The following is a 27,397-nucleotide window of genomic DNA, read 5'->3' as shown; positions in this document are numbered from 1 at the left end:
CCGACTTAAAGAAGTGTAGGCAAAATGCACTGGGATTTTGCATTTTAAGACCCCACTTTTTTCTGGATCCCCACTGGACAGAGCACTCTGAAACTTTCTAGAAAGTAGCTGAGGCGGATTAAACTTTTTTGGGAAACTATGTGAAGACTGGTCAAACGGGGCCAAAGTTATTAGCAAACCATACAACAGTCATCCTGGATGTCCTTAATGCCTCCATCACCTCTAGTTCCGTCCCAGCTCCATGGAAGTGTGCGATGGTCAAAGCCCTACTGAAAAATCCTACCCTGGACCAGAACAACTTGGCCAACTTTCGCCCAATCTCCCTGCTTCCCTGGATGAGCAAACTGCTTGAGAGGCACGTCAATAACATCCTAGTAGATTATTTAGAGTCTAATAATCTGCTATGTGCCTCTCAGACGGGGTTTCGTCCCCAGCACGGAACCGAAACCGCCCTCTTAGCAGTGACGGAAGAAGCTAGAGCTGTGCTGGACCAGGGAGGAAAGGCAGCCATCATACTACTCGACCTCAGTGCCGCGTTCAACACGGTAAACCATGCCACACTATTACACTGTCTGAAAGGCATGGGCGTGTCGGGCGCGGCCCTGGAATGGCTGACCTCCTTCCTGGATGAGCGATTCTTCCAGGTGTTTGAGGGCGAGGTAGTCTCCCCTAAGCAACCACTCAGCTGTGGGGTCCCTCAGGGCTCCTCCCTGAGCCCCACACTCTTTAATGCCTACATGCGACCTCTAGCAGAGATAGTCCATCCCTTCGGTGTGCGTATCGTCACCTACGCGGACAATACCCAACTGGTGGTCTCTTTGAACCATCCTGAGGGGTCGTCCAACACCTTGGGTCCCTGTCTAGAGGCTGTTGCTGAGTGGATGCAATCCTCCTGTCTCAAACTTAATGGGGAGAAGACGGAGATTATGTTACTGGGCAACTCTCCACCGACCACTCTGGCTTCCATCTGGCCCACATGTTTCGGCGCTCCTCCCCCCCCAAACCTCAGATAAAGAGCCTTGGAATCTGGCACGATAAAGCGCTAGACTTTTTGGTCCATGCCACCAAAACAGCCTCCACGTGTGTCGGGCTAATGAAAATGCTCCGCAAAGTGCTCCCTCTGCTTCCATTCCAGGCAAGGAGAATCATGGTCCAGGCCCTGATACGCTCCCGCCTGGATTATGGAAATGCTTTATACCTAGGAGCCCCGGCAGCAGTGACTAACAGGCTCCAAGTCACGCAAAACTGTGCCGCTCGACTACTGTTCAACATCCCCCGCTGGCAGTCAGCCAGGAAAGCCCTAAAAGAACTTCATTGGCTCCCAGTGGCTGCCAGAGCACAGTTTAAGGCCATGTGCATCGTGCACAAATCCTTTCACCGAACAGGCCCTGCCATCCTGTTCCCCTTAGTTGTGCCCTATGCCCCGTCCAGAGCCCTTCGCTCTAGTTCACTGCATCTAGCAACCACAACTAAAACCAACAAAGCCAGATGGGGCGGCCGTTCCTTTTCCCATACAGCCGCAAGGCTTTGGAATTCTCTCCCTCCAACTCTTAGAGAGAACAATAACCTGATGGCATTCAGAAAGGCTTTGAAAACCCATCTGTTCGCAAAAGCGTGTTAACTCACCCTGTAGCTCACCACAGTAATCATTCAAAAGCGCTGCGAGGCCTCCGGGTAGTTACGCGCTATACAAATATAATTTTCCATTTCATCTGTGGAAGAGCAGATATATATTCAGATTACATAGATGTGGAGTTAGGGATAGTAAATCTATACTTTTCTATATACTCTTAGCTTTCGAAATTCTTTCCTCCATATTCTTGTATCATCATATGCTGGGGCCCAATATTCGGTAGTACAGCCATTTGCAAGTTTATCCATTACTGGTGATGGAGAAGTTTATCTTACACTGCCCTTCAATTCTCTGTTTAGGCTATGGGTGGGTGGAACTTGTGGAGTTTTACTACGCAAAATTCCACAGAGCTACCTATAAACCCCATGAGATTCTGCAGAGTTCTGCGAGTGGCTGGATTCCAGTCCATTGCACTAATAAAGAATTTGCAGTGCACTGCGGTGAATGAGACTGTGAGTGCACATCATTAGCAGTTTCTCACACTCCGGTAGCAGTGGCAGGCTCTCATGGAATGGCATATTTCAGACTTGGATACACAGAAAAGTGCCACTTCGAAGACAATCAGAAATAAAACCGAGTCTCTTTCTACGAGCACCTATCTGTATATAAAGCATGTGGCAATTTATGGCCCCCAGTAATTGAAATGACGCCTACTCCTTGCACTAACATTTTGCATTAGCATATGCAGATGTGACAAAAATGTCACTAACCCCAGTAGTGATGTTGTGTTCTTTGGCACCCTTAATCATGACAAGAATATTACATTATTAAAAGGTCCAATCTGTTTTTAATGAACGTTCCTAGCTCTGACAGTGATGTGAAATGCTCTGTAGTATAATGCAAAACCCAATATATTGGCACAGTACCACCGCTCACGGTAATGCCACAGAAGAGTCCGCTCAAAGCCCAAGTCCTGGATGAACCATTCTTGGATGGTGCACACAGCCCCTGCTTTATCACATGGATTCACCATCTGCTCGGCAGCTTCCAATGCTCTTCCTCCTCATCCTCTTCGGTGGTCTCTACTCCATGCTGTGCCCTCCGCACCGCACCTGCAGCTCTGGATGGTCATGCAGCAGCTAACACAGACTAGCCAGGCTGTCCCACAGCCATCCCCAGAAATGGCTGCTGTCTCCACCAGTCCTGATGGAGAGGGCGTGGATCATTGCAGCGCTCCCTGGGGCAAGCTCCCTGTTGCTTAGCAGCTACCACCAGACTACAGCCTTCCCATTACAAGTAACTCTGCTGCCTCAGATCTCTTGCACGGCCTGTCAGCAATTCAATCATCTGAACAAACCCTTCCCTTAGGTCCACCAGACTGCTGTGGCATGTCACGCCCCTTTTCTGCGCCTACATTGGACAGCACCGAACAACTGTCAACTGTGCATAAGCACGCCTTCAGTAAAAGTTTTCTTTTTGCTATGCCTTTGACAATTTTAATACAATCTCGCCCTCCTTCACTATCAGTGGAAGAGGTAGCTTTTATTTTGCATACTTGCCACAGACTGTCATAGGCGCACAACATTGAACCAGGGGATTGTCTACCTAGCCACGCCTTGTCACAAGGCCATTGGATGAACGAACTGTGTGCTCTGCAGAGCCGATCAAATTATGGAAAGCTGAGACTCAATATAAAAAGAGAGTCGGCAGGATGCACAATTGGATGACTAATACATACAAAGTAGGGGTGAGCGGTAAACTTCGCCATGCAGCGGTTGGCGGAGTTTTTGCCGAACTCCGTGATTCAAGTGGATCGCGGGGTGGGCAGAATTTCACTGGTGGAGCAGAGTTTCCCGTCCACCACTAGGTTAAGCCTGGAATGATTACTAATCTTCTCATTGACACATTCTTCTCTTAGTTGATACTGAAAGTATTGAGATATGTGTATTTTGATGTGCTACTAACAATTGGTATTCCTCCCTGAAAAAGGCATGTTGCTCCCATTACTGACCACCCACACATACCTTCCTCATTCTGTGGAAGCAGAGACAAGCAGGAGATATAACATGTACACAACCATATCGAGGCTCAGTATGAGATCTGCTGTCTCGTAAGCTCTACGTTTAGCACTGACTTCAACACTTTGCTTAAAACTCATGTGTGTCTCCTTTACCACAGGGTGCATCCAGTGGCCGTGACCTTACAACGGTACATCCAGCAGGACTCTGTCATCCAGAACTACTTCATCCCAGCTGGGGTAAGGGAATAAGCTTACTTCTGATGTGTCTTTGCACTGTACCTCCTAACAAAAGCATCCAGAGATGACGGTTTCTTAGTGTGGCGAAGGGCAGAGAACACAGATAATTTATGCAGCAATATAATAAGGCAAATAAGAAAATTATTAAAAACTATCCTCATAATAATCTGGTTTGTATGAACACTTTTATTAAACAATGGGGGGCATTTTATATATGTTTAATATGTTCTAGCCACTAGAGGTTTATGAACTGAAGTTGCAAAGATATTGCTTTGCAGCATTGATTAATTTATTTAATCTTTGCCAGTTTTGTGATTCTTAGGAGTGTGCTAACTTGCAAAGTTTGGTGGCTTTTGTGTAATATTTTGAAACTTTGGGTAATTATGTATTTGCTATATTTTTAAAAAAAAATATGATGGCCCGCTAGGGGAAACTATGGTGGTGGGAGGGAGCTCAGCAGCTGTTCAGCCCGTGCCCTGCTCAGTGCCCCTCTGGCACTCAGGCACTAAAAGTGGCTTAGGCCGCCTGGCTCAGTAACTTACCTAAGCCCACAAAATGGATATTCTGTCCCAAGCCTCGGATTCCAGGTTGTGGTTGATGCACTGGTAATTTGGTAGCTTGCTTCCATCCTTACGGCTATGCTCCATGTGCTGTTACTGCTGCTCTTTACCACACCAATCAATGTTCGTTGGAGGAACCAGCCAGCTGCAGGAGTGCAATTTCCTTTTGCAAAATATTGTATGGGAGATAGGATACTGGGGTGGAGAAAGGTCTTCTTCATGGATCAGGGAGTGTGGACCCTTGCCTTGAGTAAGCTGTAGTGTTTTGACTCCGTCTCCCACATCAGTACATGGGATAATCATGGGTGTGCACTGAGGACTTTCCATGATATGGAGCGAGCAGAGGGCCTGTTTACATCATGCTTCCAAGGAAAGTAAGAAAGAATGAATTAATGATTTACTGTATTTATAAAGCACTGTGTCCACTGAATTGCTGTCTTGGCATTGAGAGAGAATAGGACAGTGCAGGAATCAGAAATATATTATGCAAACCTATAGATTTTTAACATGCAATAAAAGTGTTCATATCCTCCATAGATTGCATGTGCCATTACAAAGCAGTGATTGGATAGATTAGGTATATGTGTGAGTCTCAAATAACAAGAGATAAAGACACACAGGGAAACCCACTAAGTAAATCTACACTGGAAAATCCTCTGTTGACAAGATTTTAAGTACCAAACCTGAAGGCTTAGTTGAAGAATAAAAATCACTGTAGAAAGCAAAAAAGCAAATGGGAAGTAAGGCAATTCACATCTATGAGAGGATAGCCTTAGGTTAACCACTTTTAAAATTATTGTAAGTATAAGATAAAATCAGAGTCTATCATGGAGTCGGTCTCTGTAAGTATGGGAAAATGCATTAGCATAGAACCCAATAATAATGTTTCTTATAGCATTTTAGCAGTAGAGATTCAAGCTCTACACATGGCGTGAAGTGCCACCAAATCCTGTACCCCAAAATTGCAACAATACAAGCCAATCATCATAAACAAGTAGAGCAAATTACCTACATAAAAGTGAAAATGACATTGCATTACTAAACAATACCTGCTTGAAAATATGAACAGGGTGTATTTTTACTAGAAAGTCATAAACCTTGTATACTGAAGCATTATATGTATATTCCTCCAAAGGACAGGAACGTTTTCTCCGTAAACTCATAAATTGTTACAGAACAATTAACCAGCAAAACACTATAGGGTACATTTAGACTATTCTATGGCGTAAAGGGAAAAAACTGTATGAATGAAATCATGTGTGCAATGCACAGTGAAACATTTAAAAGCCACGTTTGCATTGCAGCCAGGCTGAGGTCCAGTGAATTAGATTTGTGGCCTACTGATGCTAACTTTAACAACAATATTATATTCCATACAGTGCATATACATTGTGTGACACCCATTCATGTTAATTAAAAACATAAAATGTATTCATTTTAGATGCTGTCCCACACTAGCACATAGAAATATTTCCCACCCAAGTGAGCCAGCCTAAAACATGCATCTCCTACAAGGAACTTGGAAGAGGAAATCAGAAATGCATGGGTGCATGTCGCAGAGTTTTGGTGTTTAGTGCCTATAGCAGCCTGGGCTGAACCATCAGTATATATGATGTGTTTATACTGTTTAAGAGACAACATTTTACAGTACAAGAGGTATTCGTGTTCATATTGGAAAAATTCTTGAGTTTGTACATAGGGTTAAAAACAGTCTACGTCAAACCCCATCAGGGAAGTGGCCCATTGTATCCATCCAGGATGTTAGGCTTTCACTTTAGATATGCTGACCTTTTCAATAGCCTTTAAGGCCGGGACTAGAGCAATGACAATTATGCATTTTCCTTGAACCAATGGTCATTCCTTAATGACAGCCATTTGTACTGCAGTCAGTATTTTTTCAGTGGATGCAAAACGCACTTCAGGGCAAATGAAATCATATAAGGGTTTTATGCATTGTGAAAAATCTAGTATGTATGCTCTGCCAAAATTGAAAATTCCAAACAACAAGTATTGTAATTTTTTAATGATGTTGCGCCATGCTCTTTTACCCTTGTTTGTTTACCTAGTTTGTATCCTAAATATAGGACATAGAGAAAAGTGATTTTTGTTTTCTTGCAGTTCAGAATGGTTGTCTCCAGTAGTTTTATCAAGGAAGCCCAATGGAGGTTTGAGAACTTGTGCCAACCTTAGGAATAGTGGAAATGTTATCACTTATTCAGGGATCAATCAAAGTGGTTTTGCAACCTTGATATGGCCTCCGCATACCGCCAAATCATTGTGTATGAAGAACTGCGTCATCTAACTTTGTTTGCTATTCCAGACGGAGCTTTCAGTTTTAAAAGAATTCCATTTAGACTGGCCTCTGCATCAGATGTTTTTCAACAGCTCATGGACGTCTTATTCAAATGTGTTTTATGCTTTCAAAACGATGCGCTATGATAAAGCCAATCATGACAGAAAGTGTGTGCTGGTACTGAGCATTCTGGAACAGAAGGGAGTCACGCTTAGCATAGACAAGTGTAAATCTGGTGGAACTGAAGTTAACTATTTGGGCCATAATTTATCAGCAGAACACAGAATTTAGTCAAGGCAATTTGTCGAAGCATCTGCTACCTAAGAAAAGGATCAATTGAGATAATGTATGACATAATGACATTTTATGCCCATTTCATTTCCCTTTGTACTGAAAGAACATATGCCATGTGTCAGTGGTTAAAAACAAATAAAAAATATGTATGGAACAATTGCAGGAGTTTGAGGATGTGAACAGAGAACTAGCTAATTCCATTCCCTCAAATCTTTCAATACAAAAGATCCTAGGATAGTCATCACTGATGCCAGTAAATATGGCTTGGGTGCAGTGTTACTACAAAATGGAATGGGAGAGAAGTAGTAGTAGCATTTGCCAGTTTTAGCCTTAGAGGCGCGGAGGCATGCTACTCGGTGATGAAACGTGAATTTTAGCCTGCTAATGTGGTATGAACAGTTTCCAACAATATTTATGGCGTATTGAGTGCGTTGTCAGGGTAAATAACAAACCTCTAATTGACATGTTTACCACAAAGCGTGCTGCTAAAGTGACCCCTAGAATAGCCAAATGGCAATATAGGATGCAAGAATTTTGCTACAAAATAGAGTAAATGTCTGGTATTAAGAATGTTATGGGAGACTGTTTGTCAAGATTACCTATGGATTCAATTGACGGAGTATGGACAAGGTATGTTGGAGGAAGAAGACATAGTGGTTAGTGCATTGACTAGCATAACAAACAACACCAATTCAGAGTCTGAATGGTTGGTGGCTGTAAGTCAAGATGATACCATAACAGAAGTTATGCAATGTGTCAGTTAGGACTGGACCAGAAGCAAATTGGACAATTAGTTTGTTGATGTTTTTAGAAATTTTTTATCTGAATTGTCAGTTGTGGGATGTCTATTGCGTAGGTCAGACTTGTTGGTTGTTCCTTTATTTTTAAGAATAGTAGAATTTGCATACAAAGGGCATAAGAGACATGAAAAGAAGAATAAGATAGTTGGTTTGGTGGCCAGGAGTGGATAGAGACATAGAGCAGCATGTAAGGCATATTTTGCAAGTGGTAAAACTCAATTCACAGTGCAGAGTCCTGTTGTTTCAGTTCCTGTTTCAGAGAATGCATGGTTTAAGTTTTAGGGATTAATTGGTCCAGGAAGAGTCATGTGTGTTAATAAATACTCTGTACAATTGGGAGGTGGTAAATGTTGGAACAAGAACAAGTTATTGCTTGTGTAAGAAGAACCTAAACCAGTATTGGACTTGGCCCTTTTGGCAGGTTCACCCCTAAACTTTTTGCCTTTTTGTATGACCTGATATTGGTAGTTTTTGGCCTCTGCGCACTTTAGCACTGTGGCCCAGTGTAAATTGTACGCGCGCTCTGAGGGCATGTGGTGAGATTGGCCTTCCCTCCCATAGGAATGCATGGGGGATATGTGTGTCCATGGTAATTCCTGGTATGAGAGGAGTGCAGGGGTGAGTTTTGTATGTATGAACTCGCGAGAATAAATGCTGCGCAATGGTGTGCGCAAATTTATGGTGACTGGTGGAGAAATGCCACTTTGAGAAGTTGTCATTTCTGTGTGCTATGTGTCTGCCTGCCTGATGTGAATTGCATGTCTGGCTTGTGATTGACAGGAGCTGAGAGGTGTAGGTGGCTCCAAGAGGGAGCATGAGTCAGCCCAGTGGTAAATAGAGAGATCTGCATCTAGATGGGAGGGAGGAGTTGCACCTGGGACCTGAATAGGGCTGTGCCTTCCCTCCACAATGCTGGCTCCACCCCCTGTGGTGTGTCTGATCACTGAGCCCCCACCTAACAATAGGGAAGAGGAGCCTGGTAAACAGAGTGCTCCAAAACCAGTTGCATCTGGTTTCCTAAGCCCTGTGCTGTGTCACAAAGGAAAATGTCCTATAAAAGAAGGGGCTGTGAGCCCATGAAAATGTTGTGTTTTTCTCCTGACTTGAGGGGGGCCTGCTGCTGCCGGGCTCCAGGAGGAACCACCACAAGGGACTCCCTCCCTGCTGGAAGTCCCTGGGATTTGGCCTGCCTGGGCCCAGCCTTTGCCCCCTTCATCCTAAAGGACTCCCCTGGACTTTTGCCTCCAGCACCCTGGGAACACTTTTGTATTTATTCGAACAAAGCGCTTAGCTCTTTGCCAGCTGAGAAGAAGCACTTCCTGTTGCTACCTGCAGCAATGAGCTGCGATCATTTTCGAGGGAATCCTGACATAGAGATTCCCCCCCCCCACTCTTGCTGCTTTTTTAGCGGGTGCCCACCCCACATTGCGGCATTGGAAGGGATTATATCTGCAGGTGCCTACCCCGTGTTATTGCCACCTTCTTGGTTTATTTTTACCTAGAGGGTGCCCTCCCTGCGTTGCGGCAGCCGGTTGCTGCTGGTTTTGGCGAGGGGGTGCCCACCTCGCTGTTTATGTGCTCTTAGCGGGAGCCCATCCCACAATCACAGCCGCATCAATATTATTTGATGAGAGCGGTGCCCACCCTGATTTTATGCATTTTTTAAAGAAGCGGGTGCCCACCCGCAATGCTGCCGCCGAGAGTAAGAGCCGTCGGGAATCACCACCGCTGCCCAGAAGTGAGGCACAGTGAGGCCTGACTGAAGGCGGGGCATCACGACGGTAGCAGGAAGAGGAAGTTGCCGGCCGGTGAGGAAAGGGAGGACAGGAGCCTACCCCGCCTCCCAGGACGTCCCGGTGCAGGAGGAACAAACCAACAAGTCTGCGCTGTGGCTCTCGTGAGCTGTGAGAGCCCTGGCCGCCGTCCAGAGGAGCCCCATTGAAGGGGAGCTCCATGAAGCCTTCCGGGACCAAAAGTGGCACCAGAGGAAGACAAACAGTCAGACAAGAGCCCAGTGAGTGAGGCTAAGCTGCATAGTGGTTGGGGGGAGTGTCTGGGCATATTGTCGGTGCCCGCCCCCGGTGTCAGTGTGTGTTGCTATTCTTTCCAGCTGCCACACCTGATAGCGGGCAGCATTTGTGTTTGTTTCATTCCCCGCGTTCCCAGAGGAGTCCCCGCAGGGGCCCTGGGTTGATTAGGCACGTGTAGTGCCAGTGCCATTTTGTCCTTCCCAGCTGACCTGCGAGAGCGCAGGCAGCTGCAACGTCTTGGGGGCATTTTTATTCCTAAGGAAACGAGATAGAGGTAAGAGACACTCCTGCCCTGCTGCCAACACGTTGCGCATGTTTGCTTTTGCTGCTTTTGCAGCCAGCCCTGACTTTGTGGGACATAGGGCATTTGAGCCCCTGTGAAAGGCCAGTTGGCCTAGGGTCAGTTTCAGTGTGTGGTGCCCCCGATTGGTGCACACTGTGTTTATGCTGATTATTGCCCAATGTGTTTATGGTGGTGACGCGTATTACCTCATGTGATTTATGGTTATGAGGCTGGCGCATAATGTTGTTTTATGCCTAAGGTGGTCTATGCTAAGGTGATTCATGTGGTCCATGCTAAGGTGATACATGCCTGACATGATTTGAGCACCTTATATTTTTTTATGTTACAGGATCTAGGTCTCAATTCAGTATTCAAGCAGTAGTTACTGGTTGTGCTCTACATTTACTATTTGTGCTACATTTACAATTGGTACTTTGTGATGGTTTTGACAGTGGCCCCATTGGCCCTGTCGTGTGTAAATAGTCCCCTGTAAATACTGCCTGGTGCCCATGGCACCGTTTACATTGTGATTATGATCTAGTGTGTTTATGATGATACAAAGGCTATTTTTATATATAACCTTGTGTGGCGTTCCTTTTGTGGTGTGCCTAGTGTGTTACTGCTGTGTGTGTGTGTGTTGCGCAAACACTTTACACATTGCCTCCAGGATAAGCCTTTCTGCTCTTGCTACGCTACCAAGGCGGTGAGCAGGGGTTATCTTCAGAGTGTAACTCCCTTGCCCTGACTAGAGTGGTGGTCTCTGCCTGGCTTTGGTGCAAGCCTTAGCCAAACAGAGATCCAATTTCTAACACCCAGCAACTGTGGAGTGGAAAGCTGATGTACTTCCTAGTATTTATCTTAGGAAATAGTGCAGGAATACTGGTATTCCATCAAGGTTGCACGTATATTTTTAATATTAGTGGTATCTGCTATGAAAACGTTATGCTAGAGGTATTTAACCAATATATTTTTGGGTAGGGTGTCTTAACTTATGGGTTTACTCTTGCTTTTTTGGGTGTGTTTTTTTGTATTCTTGTGCACATTTCTATATTTTATAGAGGTTGTCGTTTTGATGAGTTTTATTGTATATATTTAAACTTAGTTCTAGTGGAGAAATTACATTCTGTTCATTTATAAAGTGTTGCATAGGGGAAGATGTGTTGGGTTCTATCAGAATCAGAATGTTACCATGTTGTGGGATCCATTATTTGATTGTGGGGCATCACTTACCTGTGCTGGGGGGACGAGGGGAGTCCCTTTCCGCTGCCGCCACCGCCAGGAGTCACCACAGTCTTGAGACAGCGCCGCCGCCCCGGGACTGCAAATCCCGGCTGCCTTAGCGGCGGCGCTGATTGGCCACGCACCGCAAGCGCCAGGAGGCGCCTACAAACAGCGCTCTGCTTGGCGGAGCAGGGGGGCATCACTTACCTGTGCTGGGGGGACGAGGGGAGTCCCTTTCCGCTGCCGCCACCGCCAGGAGTCACCACAGTCTTGAGACAGCGCCGCCGCCCCGGGACTGCAAATCCCGGCTGCCTTAGCGGCGGCGCTGATTGGCCACGCACCGCAAGCGCCAGGAGGCGCCTACAAACAGCGCTCTGCTTGGCGGAGCAGGGGGGCATCACTTACCTGTGCTGGGGGGACGAGGGGAGTCCCTTTCCGCTGCCGCCACCGCCAGGAGTCACCACAGTCTTGAGACAGCGCCGCCGCCCCGGGACTGCAAATCCCGGCTGCCTTAGCGGCGGCGCTGATTGGCCACGCACCGCAAGCGCCAGGAGGCGCCTACAAACAGCGCTCTGCTTGGCGGAGCAGGGGGGCATCACTTACCTGTGCTGGGGGGACGAGGGGAGTCCCTTTCCGCTGCCGCCACCGCCAGGAGTCACCACAGTCTTGAGACAGCGCCGCCGCCCCGGGACTGCAAATCCCGGCTGCCTTAGCGGCGGCGCTGATTGGCCACGCACCGCAAGCGCCAGGAGGCGCCTACAAACAGCGCTCTGCTTGGCGGAGCAGGGGGGCATCACTTACCTGTGCTGGGGGGACGAGGGGAGTCCCTTTCCGCTGCCGCCACCGCCAGGAGTCACCACAGTCTTGAGACAGCGCCGCCGCCCCGGGACTGCAAATCCCGGCTGCCTTAGCGGCGGCGCTGATTGGCCACGCACCGCAAGCGCCAGGAGGCGCCTACAAACAGCGCTCTGCTTGGCGGAGCAGGGGGGCATCACTTACCTGTGCTGGGGGGACGAGGGGAGTCCCTTTCCGCTGCCGCCACCGCCAGGAGTCACCACCGTCTTGAGACAGCGCCGCCGCCCCGGGACTGCAAATCCCGGCTGCCTTAGCGGCGGCGCTGATTGGCCACGCACCGCAAGCGCCAGGAGGCGCCTACAAACAGCGCTCTGCTTGGCGGAGCAGGGGGGCATCACTTACCTGTGCTGGGGGGACGAGGGGAGTCCCTTTCCGCTGCCGCCACCGCCAGGAGTCACCACAGTCTTGAGACAGCGCCGCCGCCCCGGGACTGCAAATCCCGGCTGCCTTAGCGGCGGCGCTGATTGCCCACGCACCGCAAGCGCCAGGAGGCGCCTACAAACAGCGCTCTGCTTCGCTTCACGGGACGCGAGCGGGACGCCGAGCGAAGCCCGGGCAAAGGGCGGGCCCTCTGTGGCCCTCGGAGGCCAGAGGAGGACGGGACGGGCCACTTCACTTGGTTTTACTACAGGAGGAGGTACAGTCAGATGCTAACCTTTCCCCCTCTATTGCTTTGATCTGTACATTGTTGCCCTCGGTATCCTGTCTCCCGACCACGATGTCAATCTGGGAAGAATTGAATGCCATATGCGGTACAAACTATGCCCAGGATTTATTAACTCCCCCTATAGTGGTCAGAGACAATGAACAAGTAAATTTCACACCTCCCGCATCCCCCGAACCAACTTTCTGCAGCCCCCATTTATCCGCCCCAAACCCTGTCTCACTAACCTCGGATAAAGCGGAGACTCGATCAAATGACCCCGTATCCCCCCTTCATTTGACCCTGCTGGCCCAAATTGAACGAATGTTAAACAGTGCTCTATCACCACTGGTCGTAAAAATTAATGATCTGGGGGAGAGGCTGACCAGGATCGAAAACACTGTAATAAGGTCCCTCCCACCAAATGCCAACACCATGATATCCACATGCTCTACCCTTACTAACATCCATGAAAGCCCTATGAACAATGCTTCCAGCATACTTCCCACTTGTGACCCCCGTCCTATACCACCCACTCTAAGTGGTCGCAACGCTCCTCTTAAACTAAAACATACCCCTCACAGACTCCTGGGAAGAAGGCATCAAATGGACCTACCCCCGGAAGCCGCGCCATACGTTACCGTGCTTTCTGAGGTCCCTGAACTCACCCCGGGTAAACGTGAACTACAGCAGGACCTAATGAATAAAGCCATTTTCTGGCTTAAAAACCACAGACATTTACCATCTGTCTTAGACGGCGGGATATTGAGCGTCAGGAGGGTGGGGTGGCTTGGTTCTCTGCCCAAAAATGTTCCAGGAGATCTGATTTTAATTAAGTTTAAAGACAGAAACATTGCCCCCTTTTTACGTTCCACCCAACACAAAGTTGGAGATGGCTCCATCCGTATCTGGGATCTGCATGACTTTTATCCTGGCCCCGGTGTACCAAATTACTATCATACCTGATGATAAAGGAGGATTCTGTGTATTTTGGATTAGGATCTTGAATAGTTGATTCGTCAAACTGTTTTAGCTTGTCCTAAACAGTCTGTTTTTCTTTTAACTATGTTTTGATTTGCTGGACTAGTTCTTTGTATGTTTGTATCTTTTCTCTGCTGCTTTTATGGTTTTAAATTCAAAAGCCGAATAAAGCTTACTTGACTTGCATAGATTGTGGACAGTTGAAGGTTCCTGGCTGAAGCTGCCGGTCGTACTTCGAAATGCTTGAATATACATTACTCTTACGGTGCAGTACCGTGACCTGGAATCTTTTCTATCTGCATTACTAAGTTCCAGATGATAAGACAGGGTGGTAATATTTTATGGTCACCTACCTTCCTCAGATCTTCTTGACTTATTGCCCTTCAGAAAAGCCATCAAAACTTTGCCAAGTAACCTCACATTTAATTTTGTTGCTTAGTATCTGCAGTTCTTTTGTCCGAGTAGATGCCCTCAGCGCCAGGCGTATGGTGATAGTGCGCTTTATAAATGTTTTAACTAGTTTATGAAGCAAAAGCTCCTGTAGGAAAGATTCCCTCACAACTCGAGTACAAGGGGATTATGCGGTTTTAAGTCCACTGGCGTTGCAGTCTTGTGGTGTATGCCGCTCGGTGGTCTGGCGGTCGAACCTCCAAAGTCGTAATAAGGTCCTTAATGCCTGCAAGATATTGTAAAACCGCATGATAATTATACGTAACTCAACCAGTCTAACCAGTGAAATACTCAAGCGTTATTACATGCTGTAGTAATGCTTAGTAATGTATAATTTAAGTGAGACTGTGTTGTTGTCATTTGGAATTAAATTCATTAGAGCAATCTAGAATGTTTAGGGAATGTAGGCTAGTTGCCTAGCATCATGGGGGTTGCTGCTGGATTTCATATGGGTAGGACGCTGTATTACCTGTCTCTTAATAAAGAAGATTATTCAACCAATCTCCTGCATCAGAAGTACTTTTTCACAATGGCGACGATCGTGGGATACCTGCTACCAACATTCAACTTTCTGCAATCAACACTCAACTTTCTTCGTCATCCATTTCAAAAGAACCCTGAATTGGTATAATCGTCTTCTGCTTAAAAGCGTCCTACCACGAACTTGCTTCAATCAAGCTGCAGTTTAAGGTACTGTTCTTATATATTTAATATTAGCCTCTTTTACTTCACCACATCTCTACGGTCCCTTTCATTCGTTGGGACTTTGACGGAATAAACCGAGCCATTTTTTAAAGATCTTCTTAAGCATTTACAATGGCTGCGCTGAAGTTTTGACTTAAAGCGATTCTTGCAACTTTATTGGTTAAGTGCTTCATGGACTTCAATCTTTGAGTGTAAACAACGCTCAAGCTTTTCATTACTTCTGTTGTGGTCAGCGCTCGAGTCCCAGCCTTAACAACTGCTTTGTCTCGCATTTTTCAAAACTAGCGCACAAGCCTCACCTTTGGAAGCTGCATGCGACTCCATTTCCACATTGTTCTGATGCACATCATATGCCTTGATACGTCACACGTCGTTCTGAGAAACTACATGATCCTCTCTGTGATTGGTGGAAGCTTGTTGCCTGGTTACTGTGCTGTGCTGACACTTTCAATTGTCTCCTGTTCTCCGTCATTCTTTCGCCGTGCGCTGATGCACACAGCTGAATGCCAAGCACTTTGAACCAATTTAATCAATCCGTACGCTGATACGCACAGCTGAACAATACACCTATTTGCCAAGCTCCCGTGCGCTGATGCGCACAGCTATTTGACAATAATATACCTTTGACTTTCTTCGTGCGCTGACATGCACAGCCGAACAACGGAGTAATTCAATTATCAAATCACATGCGCTGATGCGCACAGCTCATCAACAATTAAAACTTCCAGTCACCATTGTGTTCGTTAGCTAGTTGTATAGTTTCTTTAAGCACACGGTTGAATCTCTCTACCGTTCAATTTTTTCTGGATGGTAGAGAGAGCAACGCTTATGTACGATGCCTTTTTCGCTTAAGAAAGCTTCAATTTCTTTGACACGAGTTGAACACCGTTATCAGTTAACAGTGACTCAGGAAGACCTTCTCTACAAAAGATATTAACCAGAAATTTTACAACGTCTTTAGTTTCTATTCTTTGCGCACTGCATGTCACCAGGTTAAGATTGATAAGGAGTCCATGGATTTAACAACTTTCATAACTCCTTTTGGAACTTTTAAATTCACACGACTCCCTTTCGGGTTAATATCTGCCATATCAGTCTTTCAAAGGGTCATGGAAGATGTACTGAGAGGGTTGGTTGGAGTCAAGATATACCAGGACAATGGATTGATTTTTGGATCTTCTCAAACTGAACATGATGCTAGACTAAGATGTGTACTGGAAAGCTTCAGTGAAAGAGGCCTAACTTTAAGAGAAAACAAGTGCATTTTTAATCTTACAGAAATTGATTATTTAGGCCATTGCTTGACCAGTGAAGGTGTCAAACCTAAAGAGCGTTTCGTCAAGACAATTGTTGATTTGCCTGTCTGCAGTCTAGGGATGATCTGGTAATGTTTCTGGGCATTACAGAATATTATAATAAATTTGTGCCTCAGTTTGCTTCACGTACGGTTGAGCTGAGATCTCTTTTAAAGAAAGGTGTAATGTTCTCGTGGTCTTCAAAATGTCAGCTGGAGTTTGAAGGGATTAGAAAGGCTTTATCGTCTGCTTCATCTTTGCAAAGCTTTGATTCTTCTTTGAGCTCTGTCTTGATTACAGATGCAAGTTCCCATGGTTTAGGTGCCCTTCTTAAACAAATAAAAGATGGAAATGAAGTAACTATACTTTTTCTTTCCAGAGCTCTTGTGGGTCCGGTACTTCTTTTTTCCGTCATAGAAAAAGAGGCTTTGTGCATTTATTGGGCAATAAAGAAGCTCAAGAAGTTTCTATGGGGTACAAACTTTGTTGTGCACTCTGATCACAAGCCCTTAAAGGACGTTTTTGGGAAAAAATCTTTGGATGCTATTTTGTCTCGCATATGTAAGTGGGTCATAGCGCTACAAGACAATGATTTTGTTGTCAAGTACATACCTGCCATTGATAACAAGGTAGCTGACTGTCTATCTCGCCTAGTCTCAAAGCCGGGTGTTAGTGATAGTCTTGATTTGGAAGACACCTGGGAAATGGATGATTTTAAAGTATGTGAAATTGTGGATGGAGTTGTTTCTGAATCTGAGTGGAAACAGGCATTTAAGCTTGATCAATTTTTAATTGATGTGTGCAAGCTTGTCTCTAGTGGTTGGAAAAGCATTAGACTCCTAAACAAAGAGGTCAAGAAGTACTGGAATGTTCGCAATGAACTTTCTTTGAAAGATGAATTACTTTGGAGAGGCACTCGCTTGATTCCTCCTAGTTCTCTTAGAGGAAAGATTATTCATTTAGCTCACATGGGCCATCAGGGTATCTCTAAGACTAAGGAAAGGATTTGTCTGCATTTTTGGTGGCTGTGAATTGATATTGAGGTTGAGCGTATGGTTAGAGATTGCATTGAGTGTAGTGCTTGTGTCAAGATTTGTAAAACAAGAGTTCAACCTATGGCTATACGGGAAGCTCCTACAAGTTGTTGGCAACATGTTGCTTTAGATCTTTTAGGTCCAGTCTCTTCAAAAGGTGCACAATTCTATGTTTTGGTCCTAATTGACATGTTTTCCCATTGGCCAGAAATAGCAAAGCATAGAAACCAAAGACGTTGTAAAATTTCTGGATAATATCTTTTGTAGAGAAGGTCTTCCTGAGTCACTGTTAACTGATAACGGTGTTCAACTCGTGGCAAAGTAAATGGAAGCTTTCTTAAGCGAAAAAGGCATCGTACATAAGCGTTGCTCTCTCTACCATCCAGAATCAAATGGAATGGTAGAGAGATTCAACCGTGTGCTTAAAGAAACTATACAATTAGCTAAAGAACAAAATTGTGACTGGAAATCTGCTATTTTTGAAAGAGTTATGGTATATCGTTTAACTCGACACTCGATTACTGAGAAGGTTCCTTTTGAACTTTTCAGAGGTGGTATTCCTAATACATATATGTTTCAGACTTAGATGAGAAAGAAAGCCTCTCTTCAATGTCTACATGAGCCCCCTCGCAGCCATCGCACGAACGCCCACTACGCTGGGACCACGGCCAAACTACAGAAAAGACTCCAGCGCATACAGAACGCATCTGCACGACTCGTCCTGGACGTCCCACGAAACAGTCACATCTCCGCCCACCTGAAGGACCTGCACTGGCTCCCCGTCAGCAAGAGGATCACGTTCAGACTCCTAACCCACGCTCACAAAGCTCTCCACGACCTGAGCCCCGAATACCTCAACAACCGCCTCACGTTCTACACGCCTACCCGCCAGCTCCGCTCCACCAGCCACGCCCTCGCCACCGTCCCACGGATCCGCAGATCCACCACCGGAGGAAAATCCTTCACCTACCTGGCGGCCAAGACTTGGAACACCCTCCCCAGCCACCTACGACTAACCCAGGACCATCTCTCCTTCAGGAAGCACCTCAAGACCTGGCTCTTCGAGCAGTAACGCCCCCCCCCCCTCCCAGCGCCTTGGGACCCTCACGGGTGAGTAGCGCGCTCTATAAATGTTCTGATTGATTGATTGATTTTAACAATAGTTAAAAAGATGATGATTGGTGTGTTCGTCAAGATCGCAAAATTATCAAAAGAAAAGTAAATTTTGACAAAAGACATGCTGTCTAACGCACTATTGACAGTGTCGGTGATCGTGTGAGAGTGAGGTTACCTCTTAAGACTGGTGGCAAGAAATATTCTTCTCCACTTGTGGTGACTAAATTGTTTCTCAATGCAGTTTGCATTTGGAATTTGAACAGAATTTTTCCAATACGCACAAGTTTGTCTGATAACAAAGGTCAAGACATTGTTCATCATAAAGAAGTCACTCCTCTTCGAAAGAGCACACTTACTCACAAAAGTCCTCTCAAGTTACGTGACTATGTACTGAAGTAAACTTGTTTATTCATACTCATTTTATTTGTTTTTTTATATGTTGTGGTGGGGAAGGTGTGTAGTAATGCTTTGTAATGCATAATTTAAGTGAGACTGTGCTGTTGTCATTTGGAATTCATTTCATTAGAGCAATCTAGAATGTTTAGGGAATGTAGGCTAGTTGCCTAGCATCACGGGGAGTTGCTGCTGGCTTTCATGTGGGTAGGACGCTGTATTACCTGTCTCTTAATAAAGAAGATTATTCAACCAATCTCCTGCATCAGAAGTACTTTTTCACACATGCACAGCAGAAAAACTACAATTCAATACTTACATGATCTCTACTGAACATCTTGGCTATTTTCCTATATTTTCAAATATAAGTAATTATTCACACTTGCATACTGTCTATATGCATCACTTTGTATATCCATCATAACTCCTAACTTGTGCTACCACAACCATGCAGGTTTCAAGTTCACAATATTATTGAAATAAAAAATGACCCTCTAATCCCCAGGTTAATGACATTGGAAGCAATAACGCACACCCTTTCTTACTGCATTATACCACTTAACGCATGTGTTTCTACCCAAAACCTCCTCAATCACCCTTCTTCCCAGAGGTTTAGGAAGTTTAGTTAGAACCTATGTAATTCTTGATTAGTAACTTCCAAAGACAAAGAATGGTGCACAGCAATGATGCTATGTTGTTATGCAGCTGAAAGAATGAACCTAATTTCACTGTTGTTAGGCTGTTTTGTTCTTAACAGTTCTGTGCTAAGGAGCAAAGCAACAAACAGCTATGCATAGCGCTAGCCTCTTATCTTGCAATAAAATTGAGGAATGTCCATATCAAAAATGTCCTTCCATGTCTCAGCTAAATTGGTTAGCCACTGGAATGCCAAAAACTTTCTGCGGCAGTTCACAAGTGCAGTTCACTTGGACTGGGTGCAGTACACGTGCCCCTAGACATTCCAAGCTGTTTGTTCATGGGTGGTACATTTTGTTCACATTTAGCTGTGGGTTCAAACTACATCATGGCCGAATGAACTTTAAATACCTGTAGGTGCGTCTGAGTGTCACTCTTCACTTATTTATGACTTTGCTGGTGTCAGATCAGTAAGGATTTTAAAGTACGAAAGTGAACATAAACCAAAAAATGTAAATGACTTGCATGAAAACAAAACATTTTATCAATGCATTTAAATTCACTTTAGCACTGGGTGAAGTCTGCCTATCTGTGAACAGAAGGAAAGGTGTAACTAATATAGTATAATAGAACAAGTGCAATCAGTTGCTCTCTAGCCTATGCCAGGAGATTCTTGAAGTTTAACTCCCTAACCTTATGGATTTCTACGACAACTTTTGTTTATTCATTCTTGTTTCTTCAGACACTGGTGCAGGTTGGCCTTTACGCAATGGGACGCGACCCCACTGTGTTTGTCGAGCCGGAGAAATACAACCCAGAGCGATGGCTGGAGAGGGATGCAAGCCACTTCCGAGGGCTTGGCTTTGGTTTCGGACCCCGGCAGTGTCTTGGGCGTCGTATAGCAGAAATGGAGATGCATCTTTTTCTGATTCATGTAAGCATCACCCATGTAAATGTCAACAGATAATGTCTCTTAACATTTGAAAGTGTATAGCTGTAGGAAAGACTGGAAGACTCAAGGAGTTGAAAGAAGCAGGAGTTTATTGGAAACACGTCTTAGGAAGTCCAGTGCATCAGTTCATAATGGCATAGTTCTAAACCACAGATCCCAACATGTACATTCAAAAGATGCAGTCAAAGGCATGTGCACAACAGCCAGAAACTGTCACGAGATGTCATAGGGAAAAGCCACGTGCCATCTCGTGGTCATAGATAACAACAATATGTACAGTATACAACACACCTCCCTTCCTGTAATGAAAAAAAAAAAAAAAAAAAACTCAAAACCTATACAGTGCTAAAATCTTAATACATGACAAAATCCTAGTAGGGAAAAAACAATAACCTATACAATCCTAAAATATTAATTCATGACAAAATCCTTGTATCTTTCAGGAAGACGATGAGGCCTAGAACAATTTTTTGAGGCCACAGTAAAAGGAGTGGTCCTTACAACCTCAGGGTCTCCATTCTCACTCAAAAGACTCCCTGGAGAAGTTCCTACATTTCCAGATTCAAAATCAAGAAAAACATTGCTATCATCGCCTGGTACAACAGCATCACTTCCTTTGAATAAAGTGTTACCACCATCTTTTGACACAAGCGTACTTTGCCCTTTAAATATAGAAACTCTGTTCAAGTTCCAAACACTCCCATCCTCAATTCTGACGGCATGCTTGAAAACTTCAATAACTTCCATGGGACGGGACCAAATTTGACCCCCTTTCAAAACACCTTCCTTTCTTTTAATACGAACAAAATCACCAACTGAGATGATATGTTTGCTAGCGGGTCCCTGCTTGGCTTCCATCCTTTCCTTCATCTTATCCTTATATGCACTAACTCTGTCTCGAACCAATTCATAATCTACTTTTGAAAAAAACCCATTGTCACTCAAACTTCTTTTTAGCCACCATGGAGTTAAGCGAGTACTGGGTTTCCGACCCCTTAAAAGTTCAAACGGACTAATCAAAGTGACAGAGTTGGGAGATGTCCTGTAAGACAATAACATAGACTGAAGGGCATTACGCCAATTTAATTGGCCTTTAACAGAAAGTTGGATTGCTTCCTTCACAACTCTATTAAATCTTTCAACCTGGCCATTGGCTTCAGGATGGAATACAGCTATTTTATTGTGCAAAATCCCACATTTGGTGATAAAACATTGAAAATCCTTACTAGTAAACTGTGGTCCATTGTCCGTTACTATTTCTTCTGGAATTCCTTCTCTACAAAACACTTCATCTAAGAATTCTACTACACTCCTAGTTGTTATCTCCTTAACCATTTTCACCTCTGGCCATTTTGAGAAGTAGTCAATCAAAACCATCCCAAATCTTTCACGCTCCGGTAGAACAGAAAATGGACCAATGAAATCAAGACCTAATTTCTGCCAAGGACCACGAGGATACTCCACAGGACAAGGTTCAGGACGCAAAGGAACAGCAGACTTATCACTGTTAGTGCATTCTGAACATTTTTGGATATAATGTTCTACACAACCGTCCACTCCTGGCCACCAAAAAAATTCTTTTATGCGTCTCCTAGTAAAAGAGATTCCCAAATGCCCCTCGTGGGCAATACTAATAATAGTATTTCTCAAGGTAAAAGGAGGGATGAATTTATCACCCCTCATCAAAACCCCATTTTCAACAGCTAACTCGTTTTGAACTTTGGCATAACTCATCATATCACCTGAGAACTTCCTTTGTTCAGGCCATCCTTGTAGAATGTAATTCTTAACCTGAGTCAATTCAACACTCTTCTCCATTTCTCTTGCCCAGGACTCCTTACTCAAATCAAACTTCTCCCCAAACACTAGCATGATGTCTTGCGAAGTGAAGGCTACTTCACATTCATCATCATCACATGGAACATCACAAGAAGTGTGCAACCTAGACATGCAATCAGCATGAATGTTAGTTTTCCCTTTTACATACACCATCTCAAAATGAAAAGATTGTAATCTAGATGCCAACCTGGCTAGGCGAGCTGATAAGGTTCGACCTCCACCTGGTGCCATCATGTAAATGAGAGGTTTATGGTCCGTCTTAATGGTGAATTTTGTTCCCCACAAGAATGTTTTAAAATGTTCGGCTGCCCAAACTGACGCCAATAACTCTCTTTCAATAACTGAATAGTGTCTTTCAGCATCCCTCAGAGCCCTTGAAGCATAAGCGACTATCCATTCTTTCCCACAGTCATTCTGCATGAGCACAGCTCCTAACCCTGTGCTACTTGCATCTACCATGATGGTACATTTTTTTCCAATAACAAAAGGTCTTAAACAGGGTGCATTCACAACAAACGCTTTAAGATTCTGAAATGCCTCTGTCATTACGTCAGACCATAAAAACTTTGCGTTCTTCTTTAGGAGTGGTCTAAAAGAATCAACTTTGGAAGAAAAATTTGGGATAAATTTGGCATAGAATTCTATTAATCCTAAGAAGGCTACCAATTGTTCTTTTGAAACAGGGACTGGGGCTCTAATGATGCTCTCTATATGTTTTTGCTTAGGTCTGATCCCAGAACCACTAATGGAATGTCCCAAGTATTCAACTTCTTTTTCTCTTATTTTACACTTTTCAAGGCGAAGAGTAAGACCTTTAGAGGACAAAGCAGAAATGACATTCCTTAAATTTATATCATGCTCCTCTACATTTTTTCCAAATACAAGAATATCATCTTGAAAAGCGATTGCTCCTGTTAACCCTTCAAGTGTCTCTTTCATCAGTCTTTGAAAGACGGAAGCGGCACTAGCCAATCCAAAAGGCATGCGCTTATATCTAAAGAGGCCTTCTGGCGTAATAAAAGCCGTCAGATTTTTGGAATCATCATCTAGAACGACTTGATGATATGCGCTTGCCAAATCTATACATGAGAAAATGACAGCACCTCTTAATGTTGAAACCATCTCATGCAAATTTGGCAAGGGATGAGCATCTACCCAAATAGAGTTATTTAAACTGCGAAGGTCAACACAGAGCCTCAGTTCGCCATTGGATTTGACCGAAATGACGATCGGGGAAACCCACGGGGAGGACTCAATGGGCTCGATGATATCCTTGTCACACAAGTCTTTGAGAAGAACTTTCAGTTTATCCCTGTAGGTGAGGGGAACGTTCCTGACTCTGTGCCGAACAGGAACAGCACCATCATTGAGTTTAATAGTGTGTTTAAAACCCAAAAACTGACCGAGTTTCCCACTGAAAACATCAGAGAACTCAGATTTCAGATTATCAAGCATGAGATTACGATCAGGATCACTGTTGTTAGCAACAGAGTAAACAGGAGGATTAGCTCTAGGGTCTATCTTAATGCCCAATTGATCCTGGTGTGGCCATCCTAACAGAGGCTGCCCAGACTTAGCGACATATATTTTCCCATATGTGGATTCACCAGAGAAGGTGATTTTTCCCCAAAAATAACCTACTAATTCAATCTTATGTCCAGTATAACCCCCTGGAGAAATGTCAGACTCAAGTAAAACTTTGTTGGGCCAATTTTTTTTTACAACATCTAAACCCAATAATGTATACCATGCACAGGTGTCTACAAAAATGTTAATTGTCTTTCCCTCTATAGTCACATCACAAGATGGGAATTTACTTACACCTTCACTACCACAAATATTAATGACAGTATTGATATCATTTTCATTGGAATCATAGTCGTCAAAATCTTGAACAATGTTGACTTTTTTGGTAGTAGATTTACAAAATTTTGTTAAATGTCCTTTCTTATTGCATTTCATACACATTTTATCAAGAGCAGGACAAGCTTTAGAATTTGCTAAATGATTTGAACTTCCGCATCTGAAACAAATCCACTGAGTGTTGCTCTTCTTATCGCTTTTAGTGTACTTAAACTTTGAGTCACTCTTATTATTAGCAAAGTCATTTCTAGAAGTAAACGGTTTCCTGAATTTCTCTCCTTCTTTAGAAACGCTAAAAACATCTCCTTTTTCATTCCCTCTTATCTCCTTTACAAATTTCTCGGAATGTTCAATCGACCTGGCAATGTCAATGGCTGCATTTAGAGACATATCCGAGGTTGTCCAAAGTCTTTCCTGGACTTTTTTTATTATTCGTTCTCATCAGTATTTGGTCTCTTAATACCTGTTCATAGGTTATGTGTTCAAAATCACACGTCGCGGCAAGAGATCTGAGAGATGATACAAAATCATCAATCGGTTCATCTGCTGATTGTTTGCGAGAATAGAAAATAAATCTCTCCATAACAATGTTCTTTTTCTTTCCAAATCTGATTTTTAATTGTTCAGCTGCACATTCATACACATTTTTTTGTCCAGGATCAGTTAAGGCTGGAAGAGTGACGAATTCTTTTAATCCAATTCCCCCTAGGCAATGTTTTAAAAGAGATAATTTCCTCTCAGGTTCACATTCGGTGCCATCCATGACCTCAACATAGGCTAGGAAAACAGGTTCCCATATTTCCCACTCCATGGGGGGGTCACCTTTATTAGCCAAAAACGAAGGGGGAGGAACAATTCCACTCATGTCAAAATTGTTGATGTAAAACAATTATTTGGATGTGTAAAAAATTTTTTTAACAAGAGTATTTTTAAATATAAGGCTGGCTGAAACAATACCTTTAAATGAGGTCGAGTTGAGAGACTGTTGTGTAGAATGAATTCTAGGAAGCAAAACGGCTTTGAAAGTAAAAAAATAACAGTGAGGAAGATAACAATCCGATGAAAGTTACCAACTCAAGATGGCCGCCATGGAAATTGCTTTCTCTTTAGAGGAGATTGCCCTTGTTTTGACAGCGCGTGACGTGAAGACGCTTTTCACAAAGTTCGCGCATGCGCGCGTGGAGTTAGAAGTTCGAAGGGCAGACAGAAACTCGCGCTGGGAACTCGCGCTAGAAGGAATTTTTCAAAGCTTGAAAAGACGATGAAAATGAATTTAAATACCTCCGAAACAAACGAGCGAGTCGTCGGAGTAGCTGCGAGAGTCCGCTTGCGTCGCTGTGGAGATCTCCAGATAGAGTAAGCCAGGAATAGATTAGTTGAAAATTATTCTCTTTTTTTTTTTTTGTTGACGAAATCTTCAGTATGATGATGAAAACGTCCTTTTACCCTCGTCGCCAGTGTAGGAAAGACTGGAAGACTCAAGGAGTTGAAAGAAGCAGGAGTTTATTGGAAACACGTCTTAGGAAGTCCAGTGCATCAGTTCATAATGGCATAGTTCTAAACCACAGATCCCAACATGTACATTCAAAAGATGCAGTCAAAGGCATGTGCACAACAGCCAGAAACTGTCACGAGATGTCACAGGGAAAAGCCACGTGCCATCTCGTGGTCATAGATAACAACAATATGTACAGTATACAACAATAGCACTGTTGCACATCCTAGAGATTGTAGTCCTTCTGTGGACGCACTGTCACTTTGCCAAAGTGCTGCAAGCACTCGCTCAGCAAGTGCTTGTTCTGTGGCACACAAGTCTTGTAAAGTTCATTCATGATTGAAGGGTAATCTTCAGACACAAAAGACACCTTAGCACGCAGTGGTGCCTCATTTTACTCGGATGGTTTGAAGAACAAGGGACAGTCCTTACTGCTCAAGCCCTGGTCTCCTTGTCTTCTGATAGGTCTGGATGAGAAAGCCATGCTGATCCCTCTTTCATGATAAACGATGTTGGGATTCACGCCTTGTGCTGTTCTTATTTCTATGGACATCAATTTACTTATAGTCAATGTCCCATGCACTGTAGGAAAATATTGTTTTCTTCTAAATGAGGGCTGATTACTAAGCCGTGATTACTGGAAGTGAAAACAAGTACATTTTTAACGACAGGCCCATCTATACTAATCTTTGGCCATCCTGTTAGAAACCACAACATGATTGCAGTGTAACTTCAAAAACACGATTGTCTAAGATTACTTTGACTGCAGTAACTCCTCCTGTGTCTTCTCACACCTTTTACACTTACTTCCTCTGCTGCCAAATTATGCACTATTTCTCCAATTATCACAAGTCACCAAAGGCAAGTTTACAAACTAGAAGCACAACTTCATATGTAGTAAATGATGATGGCCATCCAGAAAGCATGACACTGCACACCACCAGTACGTAGCATCAAAGGGAGAGAACTCCTTAGGCAGGAATAACCTGCTCTGGTCATAGAAAGAGAATCATTGCACATGGATTGTCCTTTCCTAGTATGACTTATTTTCTTCTGTTCCACAGCTCTTGGAGCACTTCAGGATAGAAGTCGAAGAAGAAGCAGAAGTGAAAACAACCTTCGATCTCATCTTGATCCCTTCAAAACCGATCCATTTCACTGTACTGCCTCTTATATGACTTCCCCATGTACAGTTTTTTCCAAAGTGGGATGAAAAAAATGGAGGGTCTCAAAGGGGCGTGGTCAATATAATTAAGGCTGTGGCTTAAAATCACGTAAGCTAAAAATCTGTGTGTGCTTAGCATAGTGTGCCGCCCGACTAGCATTTTGATGCTTCTGTCATTGCATCCAGATATATAATGCAACATGTAACATTACACCTACAACAAGCCACGACTATTGGCTTTGTCAATGAGTGCTAGTTGCATCAGCTAAATAAGCAATAACTATGGCTTCGTTGTATATAATATTTAAAATGCTTCAGTACTGAAATGATGAAACTGTGCAAGAACTATAACGAGTCTCTTTGAAGTTACATCACAGACAGTGAAGGGTGGCACTGCTGCAGAGTGAAGACATTTTTAAAACTCTGATGGCGAGGGCAAAATGGAGAGCCCGATAGAGACCGGTCTCAGTACCTGCTTTTTAGGTCTCGCGCCTGCGATTGCAGGGGGCGAAGGCCCTGCTGTCGCAAAGCGAGACTATTGCTATCGTGTCAGCTTTCAAGGAGTAGCGAGACTTGGAGACAAGAGACTGGCACGCGCACGGAGCCTACCGGAATCGGATCAGGTCGCGCGCGTGAACACGCGCTCCGATTCCGGCAGGCTCTT

At 44.2% G+C, this 27,397-nt stretch overlaps 1 protein-coding gene across 2 annotated transcripts in view; it reads left to right on the top strand.

Annotated features, from left to right (window-relative positions):
• Window positions 1-26,780, top strand: part of CYP11A1 (cytochrome P450 family 11 subfamily A member 1) — a 290,559-nt gene extending 263,779 nt beyond the window's left edge. For both annotated transcript variants that reach the window (XM_078685069.1, XM_078685068.1), the window contains exons 7-9: window positions 3,752-3,830; window positions 20,162-20,353; window positions 26,633-26,780. In XM_078685069.1, coding sequence (XP_078541195.1) covers window positions 3,752-3,830; window positions 20,162-20,353; window positions 26,633-26,746 — 385 coding nt within the window. In that variant the 3' untranslated portion in view covers window positions 26,747-26,780. The remainder of the gene's footprint in view (window positions 1-3,751; window positions 3,831-20,161; window positions 20,354-26,632) is intronic.
• Window positions 26,781-27,397: the final 617 nt, after the last annotated feature.

Source organism: Lissotriton helveticus, chromosome 3_2 (genome assembly GCF_964261635.1).
Source record: "Lissotriton helveticus chromosome 3_2, aLisHel1.1, whole genome shotgun sequence".
NCBI classification, from domain to species: Eukaryota; Metazoa; Chordata; class Amphibia; order Caudata; family Salamandridae; genus Lissotriton; species Lissotriton helveticus.
This window is presented reverse-complemented; position numbering and strand designations above follow the sequence as displayed.